General features: G+C 38.3%; 1 protein-coding gene across 2 annotated transcripts in view; it reads right to left on the reverse strand.

Moving 5' to 3' along the window:
- Nucleotides 1-10: 10 nt before the first annotated feature.
- The window catches only part of LOC127662217 (SH3 and PX domain-containing protein 2A-like), a 14830-nt gene continuing 3042 nt past the window's right edge, over nucleotides 11-11798 (reverse strand). For both annotated transcript variants that reach the window (XM_052153315.1, XM_052153314.1), the window contains 6 exons: nucleotides 9832-9936; nucleotides 7942-8059; nucleotides 6527-7140; nucleotides 5974-6023; nucleotides 5713-5832; nucleotides 11-3267 (listed from right to left, as the gene is read on the reverse strand). In XM_052153315.1, the coding sequence (XP_052009275.1) occupies nucleotides 1666-3267; nucleotides 5713-5832; nucleotides 5974-6023; nucleotides 6527-7140; nucleotides 7942-8059; nucleotides 9832-9936 (2609 nt within the window). In that variant the 3' untranslated portion in view covers nucleotides 11-1665. The remainder of the gene's footprint in view (nucleotides 3268-5712; nucleotides 5833-5973; nucleotides 6024-6526; nucleotides 7141-7941; nucleotides 8060-9831; nucleotides 9937-11798) is intronic.

Genomic DNA, 11798 nt, shown 5'->3' on the forward strand with positions numbered 1-11798 from the left:
GCAGGTCCAGAGTGCTGTTTGAGCACCACAAGGAATGAGCTGTGAGCTATTGTTACCTTGTTACCTTGCGCAAGCAACCAACCATGAGGTTGCACCAGGTGGACTGTCCTTTGTATGCTGCTTTGAAAAAAACATCTGCTAAATGACCAAAAAGTTGAGAAAACACAGAAGTGACTGTGCATGATAGTGAATGGCACAATGTTAATACTTGAATTTAACACAATGCGAAATTCAAAGATTGTTCAGCACTCTGGACTTGCGTTAGGCTAGGCGTGTATTATGGGAAATTTAGCTACTATGCTAATTTTACAATGCCATCTTCATATGAAATTGTTGTTTTTTGTTAAATGTTTTTGTCATTCTTAAAAACAGTATTTTTAAACTAGTAAATAACACCAACTTTTTTTATATATAAAATCACATCACTCAAGATATCACTCCTTATATAACATCACACTCTAAGGTATAAGGTAGGACACATTTTCTGTCAATTTTGTTTGAGTAGACAAATGCGTGATTGGTAACTCATGGACTGATTACTTATTTCTGGAGAACCTTATGGAATACATATGAACAGTGATTACTGCATATGTAAAAACGCACAGACTCTCACACCAGATTCAAAAAACCAAATTTTGATCAAGCTGCAAGACAGCACTCTAGCAGATATTTATTGCAAGCCTTGAATTGAAAATGAAATTATGTAATAAAGGAATAGCACCATGTTTAATCACACAAACCAGATCACATTTACAGTTGAGAAGATAGATAGATAGATAGATAGATAGATAGACAGACAGACAGACAGACAGACAGACAGACAGACAGACAGATTAGATAGATAGATAGATAGATAGATAGATAGATAGATAGATAGATAGATAGATAGATAGATAGATAGATAGATAGATAGATAGATAGATAGATAGATAGATAGATAGTAATGTATATGAAATTGCATCTGATCTGTAAACAGACCTTGATATGTGTATTTACTTTAAACAAATGTAAAAAGAGCAACATTTAAAACAAGACCTTCTGCTAAATAAGAGCACCTTAAAGCAATAACTAAAAGCTTGTTCAGTGAAAACAACATCACTTCATCCAGCACAAGCATTCTCTGAGTATACAGAATATAAACAAGATGTCAATCAGTGAGGGAATTAAATTATGACTCACTCTCTTTGTGTTCTGTTTCATGACACATTTGATTTTGTGATCAGAATCGAGATGGCTGCATCTCATGCAAATATTTTTTAAGGGACATTGTTTATGATTGGGGTTATAGTCAAGTTTTGAGCTAAAGATGTCAAATTAAAGCCGCAGGATTATGTTGCTGGATTTCCCCAAAAAGAGCACAATTAAATTTTCGCTAGTGACATCATCAGTTGTCCATCACAAGCATTTTTTTCCTTCTATTTTCAAACCACCAATTATTTAAATGTAATTCAAGTTGACATTTGAGATGGCAAAATTAAAAATAATGTTTCTAAAAAAGGTAAAACTGTGAAATATTCCATCTTCATCACAACATTTTCCCTTGATCAGGCTTACAGAGTATGATCTCTTGGATCAGTCTTTCTTTGTTAGTGAGCATAACATCCACAAAACATATTTTATAAAAATGGAAAAACACTGAATATAACACCAGTCCTCTAAGCTCTACTAGCTCCTCCTCTCAAGGAAGTTGGAGGGCACCCATCCCTTGCGTGTTTTAGCCGTGTCAAGCACATGGCAGTACCACCAGCCATTGGGGTTTCTCTCCAGCACCTCCAACCTTGTACCAGCAGTGAAGCTCATCGTCTCTGCATCGCCATGGTAATCAGCGATAGAAACATATTCCTCACGCAAATTGTTGTGGATGAGGTGAGGTTTTGGCTTCACCATTGAAACAGGCACCATACGCCTCATGCTCTTCATATTACCTGCACAGGAGGAGGTGGATTGATCATTGTAGCTATGGAGTGAGGCACGGCTAGGTAGGATGTCATTCCTCTGTCCTGATGGAGTTGTGTGCATACTAGTAGACAAGCTATTTGTGTTATCTTTGGTGTGGGTTGTGGTGAGTACATTATGCGGTCGCACTGCGACCTGCTTCACACCGACCTTGCAATTCTGCTGGTTAGATCTGTGGGTGCTTTTCAGGCTTTGGTTAACACGTTGCTCATTCTTTTCCAGACTTATGATTTTACCCAGCTTTCCAACATTCACCTGCAATGCAATCTCCAGCTCTGGACAAGACGTCTCCGAATGTATTCTCTCAGTGGTTTTGGCTTCTATGCCACCTGTGTCTAGGCTTTTGATTGGTTGAAGGTAGAAGGTGGGTGCCCAGCCTTCCTCATTTTCCCAACGGATAAACCACCAGCCACTTTCGGTCTTTTCCAGTACCTCTACTTGCACTCCTGCAGGGAAGCTAAGCTCGCATGACTCCTCCCGCTGGTACGCCGCAGTTGTGCAGTACAAGAAGGAAGAGTGTTCTTTGGACAGATCAATGGAACCCATAGAGACTTCCAAAGACACTACGGCACTCTCAGATTCCTCAGATGTGCGTGAGGTTCTGTATTTTATTTGGCCTGGTTGCTCCTGGTTCGCAGATTTTCGGGGTCTTCTGAGGGAATTACAGTCTTGGTTTGCGGGTTTCGGACGTACAGACGGTTTGGATTTGGACTCATCTGCATGCTGTTTGAGTTTAGGTTGCTGTTGGTTAACTTTAGAGTGTGCATAGAGTTGAGTACAGATCTCATTGCTGGGTTCGATTGTAGGGGCATCATATTCGGGTGGATCCCACATAGTAGATGACCTATGACCTCCAGAGGGGGAATGTATATCTGAATGGCTTTTCCCCAGAACTTTTGGGACATATATGAACCCTCCATTTGCATACACACTCTCATCTTCCTCTCCATCCTCTTCTTCCAATGTGAAAGAAACGGTACGATGGGACAGAGGAGGCGGGGATTTAGTTGGTGCGTCTCCTGGGAAAAAGTCAAGCTCAGGGGCAAATTCAAAGCCTATGGCTGGAACATCATATTCTGGCTCTTCATACACTCGTGGACTCGATGGGGCCAAGACCTCTGACTCCACACATGGAAGTGAATTCTGCTTTTTAATTGGTGGTGCAGGAGGTGGGACTTTGGGCCGGGTCAGTGTGCTAGTTTGACGGTTCAAGCTAGGCTTCTTACGTTTGTCGATGTAAGAACATGGGGCCCAACCCTCTTTATCTCCGATCTGGACATACCACCAACCTCCAGAGTTCTTCTCAATTACCTGTAAACACACACAATCCCAGGTTATCCACAAAAATACTTGCTCTATACAGTATGTTGTGACAAATATCATCCAGGCAGATTAATTAGCCGATATTTGGGCATTTCCACATTGGCTGATATACTTACCTGCTTGGACAATCAAAAAAGTTAGAGCTCCTTTTTTTGTGTAAATATTTTTAAAATAAGCATTTGTTTAATTTCAGCTTTTTTACATACATATATTTTAATGTCATTCACCTATTTATTTTATATATTGGCATTATATTGGCCATCAGACACTCTACTCTCTAGAAAGGGGCGGACTGGCCATAGGGTCGGCAGAAACTGTTGATGAGCTGGATGAGCTGAAACAGGTCACCACGTTATACCGAAGAGGGCTGCAAAACGGCACCGCAATATGCCGAAAGGGGCCGCGATATGCAGAAAAGGACAGCGACACCTCACCCCTTTTTAACAACTATGTATAATTACTACATATACTTGCAAAACTAATCAAGGTACAAGGAGAACATTATTAGAGGTAAGAAATTACAAATGTAGAACCGACATGACAATATAAATTATAATTTAATAATGAACTTAACCAAAAAGACAAACACACACAGGTGTCGGGCAGCTTCCCGTAGCTACCCAGCCCTCCGCCCTGCCACCCATAACAATTACCTAAACATCTAAGTGGGCATATTTCTGGGGGTTTTGTGGATGTCATGGGAACCCCTATAATAAGAAAACTGGTAAAAACACACACACAAAAAAATAAGAGGTAATAAGAGATGCTCCAATCTAGGGCACATCCCGAGTTCAGTAATGTGCTGATGTAACCGCTGATGTGTATTTTGCTCTAAGAATAACTTTGGACAGGAGGTGGCAGAACTTCTGAACCAGAACAAAGAAATACCTTTTTTGCTCAGAGCAAACAAATGAAAAACATTTCTTTTTAGTACCTTTTTTTCCTCAAAGCCCTGAATGTTTTGATCATCTATTTGTAGTGATGTCACAAGTACCAGTGCTTGGGTATCAAGTTGATATGAACATATTACATTTGATTATTTTAACATTACATTTTAAAGTTAGTGTAATATACTGCATATAAATTAATGATTCCTGTCTTTCTATGGTATTGACAACACCAAATACAGTCTCAATTCAGTACTAATGAGCTGTCTTGTCGGCAGCTGCTTTTTACAAGAAGAGAGCTTGAGGCACAGGATTACGGCTGTGTCTTGGAAAATGTGTTGAGTTGGTCCATCCAGATGCAATAAGTACCACATTTTTAGATATATAACCCTGAAAAAAAGGAGTAATGTATATTCGAGGAAATTGCTAACTATAAAGTCAAGAGCCAGGATATTTGACCATTTAGCAAAACTCTTTATTAAGACACAATGCAATAAACATAGCAAACTTTAGGCGATCTAGCTATTATTTTTCATCTCTAGTACCAGTTTAGCTTGTTTACAACCTGCCTTCTTGTAAATTAGCTTAAGCATCTGACGAATCAATCAAAACCGTCTCGTTTCGAAGGCTGCGTGCTAGGTAGGATGCGTCTTTTGAAGGCTGCAGTATACTGAGCATCCTCCTTTAAACTAGACGTCCTTCGTAGAACAAACAGAAGCGGAACGTAACATGGTTGCTATGACAGCACGCCACTCATTAACAAGCATGATCGCTTCGAGTGAGAAGGGAACAAAGTCCCTTTGGAAGGGAATGAATGAGGTAACATTTAGGAGAATTATAATGCTGTAGAGAGAAAAGAAAATAGATTTTACAGGTGTAGTTTTAGTCTAATACTTTATTTTAATGATATATTAATATAATTATACATATTAGAAACTCTGCACCCATCTGCTGAGGTACTTCAACTTGGGAATTAACATTACTTGTGTTTGAACATCATATTTACAGGAAATTGGAAAAATTCTATTGAAGCATAGAATTGTGGGTTGTGGGTCCCCACAAAAGATACACCTCATGCATCCTCCGAATTCCCGAGAAAGAAGATCGCATTCGATGGCTGCACTCGAAGTGTCCTACACGCTTTTCTGAAACGAGACAGCCTCGATGAAGTATGCAGCTGACAAAGTTTGAAAGTATAGAGGTTAAAAGCATGAACTTTCTGATCTTCGAGCATTTCTCAAACAAAAGTTAGTGAGACTTTTTTTAGTATACTATATAAATGACATCATAGATGTATTCAGGTTTTTATTATAAAGTGTATTATATTCTGATATTTCATCAGAGGATGGCCTCATACCACAGAGGTCTGGGCACAGAGGTCCCCGAATGTCCACTCACTAACAATCATTGAAAAATCCATATTGGTCATCAACTATTTTGCTTTGGCAAACAGTTACTCAACAGACAATAAATATTTGAAGAAATATCCTTCTCAGAATTATTTTTATTCTAAATCATCCCAAACTATTTACTTAATTGTTCGTACATCAGCTTTCTGTCCTCCGCTGAAACTGATCCCATCAGTCAAGCAGGAGTGGAACTCAGCTATGGTGTAATACTCGGCTTCAACACTAGGGGGGTGTGGAGGCTGTGGTAACTGAAACCCCTGAATGTGAAGAGAGAAGAAAATGCTGTTCAGCAAACTAAAAACCACAAAATGACCTATTTGAATTAAACTGTTTGTGCAATGGAGGGAAAGAGAAACAGAAGAGAGGAAAAATGGGGGAAAAAGACATGCAACACTGACCAGGCTGTTTTCTCGGCGGGGAGGTGGTTTTTGACTGTTTGATGGGGATCCTAGATGAGAAGAAAGTTATAAAAATGATTTTACTTCAATTACCTTTAACACATAACAATGTTTTATATATTGCATATATATAAAGAGAGAGAGAGAGAGAGAGAGAGAGGAGAGAGAGAGAGAGAGAGAGATGAGGGATGATTTTCGTAATTGCTTGTTCAATTATTATTACTTTTAATTATATTAAAATGAATTATTCATAGTTAACTCTGCATTCTTACTGTACTTCTTGTATTTACTGTATTTTTATTTGCACTTTTGGTATTTATATTTATTTCTTAACACTACTTGTTTATTTGCACTGCTGTTATTTACTTTTATTGCATTGTACATTTATTGAAAGTTACATGATTTTTAATTGCACACAGCTATTCTGCTAATGCTTATGCAATGCAAATGTACAGTTTTTGTCATGCAAGTATAGCACATTAAATCTGAAGCCTGGGAGAGAGAAGAAAGAAAGAAAAGTAAAGGAAAAGAAAAAGAAATGGTGGCAACTCACTGTTCTCCACACTGTGGTATCTCTGAGGTGCAACTCGAGCAATGGCAGGAGATGGAGGGACGGTTTTTCTCTTAATTGCAGACGATGTTGCTGAACACACACTTGTTTCCGAAAAAGACACACCAGCATTCGAAACTGACACAGACACACTTGTATCCAAGACTGAGACACACACACTTGTATCTGTGTGTGGGTTGTAGCTAGAGCTGACCTGTTCATTAATGTCCCTTTCTGAGCTTGTAACTGGGTTGCTACTGCCTGTGTTAGCTGCTGTGCTAAGGCTGGTGCTGTTGTCATTGTTAGTGTGTGTATTGTTATTGTAAGCATCAGTCTGTTTTACATCACCATTATACTGTGTATATGAGTCAGTTTTTGAGTGCATGTATGTGTTATGGCTTGAATGCAAAGACGCATTGCTGTTATGGTGTGCATTTGTGTCCATTTGAGTGTGTTTCTTGTTCAGAAGGTTGCTGATCTCCATGAGGTTTCCGATGATTTCCACCTGACCCTCCACAGCTGGTTTATTTGTCTCTGTTGCCTGGTTACCAGGCATAACACCATCTTGTATCTTCCGCAAATAGGCAGCTGGGGCCCATCCTTCCTTACCCCCATAACTGAGAGAGAGAGAGAGAGAGAGAGAGAGAGAGAGAGAGAGAGAGAGAGAGAGAGTTAAATAGAAAAGAGCTTCAATTACCTTGTTGGCAAGTTAGCTGATATTTGTTTAGAAAATCCCAATCAAGCCTAAAATGCCTTTAGGTCATGGCCAAGTTGTTAGTGAACATAATATAACACACTGAGATGTTGTGCTTGTGCAGGCAACACATATTTAAGTCCAGCTCATGCCAGTCCTCAGTCTCAATCCACCCTATTCTTCATCAGTTCCTATTTTGTTTCTCTACTGTACCATTTAAATAGATTTAGACTTTTGCTGAAAAAAACATGAGTGGTGTTTGGCAATTAATGTACTGCCACAATGCATGTTAATAGTTGCCAGGGGGTTCCTCAACTGTTGCTAGAATGTTCTGAGTAGTTTTAGTGTGTTATGGGTGGTTGCTAGGTAGTTGCTTATTGTCCCAAGTCAAAACAGCCCACCCACAAGATACTTGGGTCCCACCTTCAAATTAGGTATTTGGGATGTATAGACCCATTGTATTCCAGTCACTTAGAAAAGTAATACCTGTAGCAAACCTCTCCAAAACGAGACATATGATTTGAGGTATTATTTATATAGCAAAAACAGTGCTGAGCAAGTTACAGGTTTGGTTTAAACCCTAAACTCTAACTATGTGTAATAACAGTGCGTAAGCATTTAAGCACCACTAATAAAAAGTGGTAAATGTTTAAAAATAAGCACACATTTAAGCACAGATTATTTCAAAAAGCAGGATAAAGTAGTAAGAGATGAAACTTGGTACCGTATGAACCACCAGCCCTCCAGATTCCTTTGGATGACCTCAACAATGACTCCACTCTCAAAGCCCAGCTCATCCAAACTTGAACTGATGTAGGACTGAACTGTGACATACCGCTCTGCTACAGAGATAAGAGACAAGCTTGTACTTGAACAGCAGGCACTAAAATAATTTCAACAGTTAAAGGGTTAGTTCACCTCAAAATGAAAATTCTCTCATTATTTTCTCACCCTCATGCCACCATCCCAGGTGTGTATGATTTTCTTTCTTCTGGATAACACAAAGATGGTTAGAAGAATATCTCAGCTCTGTACATTCATTCAATGTCAGTGATTGGTGGTCAGAAATTACAAAAATACAAAGTTATTCATATGACTCAAGTAGTTTAGTCCACATCTTTAGAAGCCATATGATAGGTGTGGTTCAAAAACTGATCAATATTTATGTAAATATGCTTTTTGGACATTCAAAGTTCGAGCCAAAATTCACTTGCATTGTATGGAGCTACAGAACTGAGATATTCTTCTTAAAGTCTTTGTTTGTGTTTTGCAGAAGAAAGTCATACACATCTGGGATGGCATGAGGGTGAGTAAATGATGAGAGAATTTTCATTTTTGGGTGAACTACCCTTAAAATTACATAAAAAATGTGTGAATTAAATTCCATGAAATTACAAAATATAAAATTCTCTGCATCTACAAACAAATTATCGTAGAACATCAAAACTAACTTCAGTATGATATTTTTTATGAATTACATTTTTTTATTTACATTTCTAAGCTTAATTTAAAACAGTGTATTTACTATTTTATGATTCAAAACAAACAATAAATGTTTATCTTTATTTATTTTTGTAAAGGTCTTGCTTGAAAAGGGTGCTTGTGCTTTCTTCAAAATAAATGCCACTTGGTTTGATATTTTTTTACTAATGCATTTTTAACTGTGGCTTATATGTCCAAATACACTTTTGGCCAACTTTCTATACTGCATTTGCACTTCGATTTTTGCTGTTTTGGTGTAGCACTGGAAAAACCGAATGAAACATGCAGACATTGCAGAATCTCTCTACCGCAAGCGTTATTCTCTCTAATACAGGTCAGCGTCTGTTGGACCCATTTGTGCAGTAAAGATCTTTTGGACAAAGAGATGGGAAATCTGACATCTCTGCTGGAAATGTTCAACACAAATACCCACTCCAAAGCTGTTCAATGCTCTAAGAAATATCATTAAATTAAAATGTAAAATTTTCAATAGCCAAATCCCCCCAACACATCTACTTATGCAAATGTTGATTATAGTCCCAATTAGGAAAAAATGATAATGCAGCCAAGGACAAATTATGAGAAACAGAAAGATTAGTTCACCTCTAGAATCTTCTTGTCCGAGTCATTCGTTTTGTCACGTGACTCGGACTAGATGACTTGAGGTGAACTAATGATTTCTGTTTCCTGTGTGAGCAATTCATAGTGTATATGGCTGTTATGTGACAAAAGAACTTGGACAAGAAGACTCGAGAGGTGAACTAAACATTTCTGTTTAATGTACAGCGCCTACGTGGTTTTCACGTAACAAACGAACAGAGGTTGTGCAATGACTCGTTCTTCTGAGTCACATAAAATATTTGTTAAAAATTAACTAATTGTTCATGAACGACCCATCACTATGGTCCATCCAAGCTGACATTGCATTAACTTGCATTGAAACTGTTAAGAGTAAAGGATTGCACAAGGCAAAGCAAAGCATGACATTTGGCCAGTATGTTTGTTTTACACAAGACAACAGCTCTGATATCTGTTGTGAAAGATATACTCTGTTTGTTCAACGGTTCTTGATTCAGTCCAACAGCAATATGGGGGATTAAATTGGTAGTTTGACAGTTTGTGTTTCTCTTACTCTCTCCATTCGATATTCTATGACTATCTCGGTGTCCAGTGAGAGAGACAAGGTATGTAGCAGGAACCCAGCCTTGTTCTTCAGTTGTTCTTATAAACCACCAACCTAAAATGAAGTGGAGAGAGAGGGGGAGAGATAATAAGAATATGTGATTGAGCACACACACAATGATGTAACTGATTCTAGCTGTTCATTTGAATTGGGTTATGTCTCCTCTGGTTTTATACTTTAACTAGTCCTGCACACATCAGCATGAACACATCATTGTAGATCTTTAGCAACTATTTTGAAGTGAAAGCAATTTGACAAACTGTGTGTATGAGTTCCCTGCTTACAGTAAAAAAACAGCATTGGTGGTCACCAGCATATGTTTTGTTTTGTATGCTGGTGTGCTGATGTCCCCACTAGGCTTATAAACTAGCTTTACCAGTTTCATTAGAAAAATCTGCTTAACCAGCTAGTCTTGCTTGTGAAAAGCATGGGTATGTTGTTCCACCAACTAGACCATTACCAAAGCAGCACTAACCAGCCTAGACCAGCATGTGAATTGCATGCTGTTTATGCTGGTCTTGATAACAAGGTAGAGATTATTAAAAAGAAGCAGACTATACTGCTAAATTATTATGTTTTTAGTGAATGTTTGAGAGTAAATATGATGTGCTTTTAGAGTTATGAGGATAATAAAACATTATTGCACATACACACTTGCACATCAGAGTGTTTTGGTTTCTGGGTCCTTTAAAGCACCAGTACATACTGTAAATTATTTTCCATGAAAGTTAAAAAGTAAAACTTTTTTAAGACAAGAAACATACTCTACTCAATTGAAGAGAAGTCAACATGTTTATTGCTAGATGCCTGAAGAATAACACATCTAGTTTAATGGCACTGACTTCTAAAGTTAACTTTATCGCACCGCCTGAGTACTGGGGGGGTTTTACTGCTACAGCAACTCAAGAGCACACGTTAAGTATGTAACAGGTCTGCATTTTGCAAATGTGTTGACAATTCCTAATTGCAATTCATAATTGCCTATATGGTTTTTGCACCCCTGCTAATGTCACAAAACACAAAAATATTAAAGACCATAAAAATGTTTATGCTGAATACGAGCATGTTGTCAATGGTTGCACACACCTGCCACGAGTTAGTAGTCACAGTCTCATTAGAACAAACAAACAAACACACACACACACACACACACACACACACACACACACACACACACACACACACACACACACACACACACACACACACACACACACACACTCAGATAGGTTACCAGATGCCCTGTTTATAATGCTGTGTAAAAAATATCTGCTGGCTCTTTACCCAGCATACCACACAGGGGCAGAACTACCAGGGTGGCATGGGGTGTCAAATGCCACCATAAGAAAAAGCATTGTCACCCCAGAATAAGTGTCCAAATTTATTAAATAGAAATGTAAGTATATTATTGTTGAATTTGACATTGTGTAGGGATTTATTCATGTCAAACTGCCTAAATTCTCACAGAACACACAAATGACTACAGACCCATTGATTGATTACAGCAGCAAGTAATCCCGTGATTGTTTACAGCAGCAGCCAATCACAGCATCGACCAACTGCCTACTTACTATTGCAGCGCGTGTACAGTGTTTGGGCTCTCCTGGGTTGATGAGCTTATTTCCTCAACAGTAATGACCACATGGACAAATACATGGAAAAAAATAAATAAAAGATTAATTTCTCAGTTCTTTCCAACTATTTACAGAATGATAATTAGATACATCACTGTCAGTTATTGGTTGAGATGGGTGAGACGTGTCCTCACCACAATTTTGAAATAACTTTCATCAGTTATGTGTATAATCCACATGAAACATCTCCAGTTCTTGAGTTGGAGTTTCTATTTCATCTGTGTGTGTTTTGACTGGTGATCCGATGCTGTAGTTATTTTAAATGCGTTATTTTGAAAGTTT

The sequence above is a fragment of the Xyrauchen texanus genome, chromosome 22 (genome assembly GCF_025860055.1).
Source record: "Xyrauchen texanus isolate HMW12.3.18 chromosome 22, RBS_HiC_50CHRs, whole genome shotgun sequence".
In the NCBI taxonomy this organism is placed as follows: Eukaryota; Metazoa; Chordata; class Actinopteri; order Cypriniformes; family Catostomidae; genus Xyrauchen; species Xyrauchen texanus.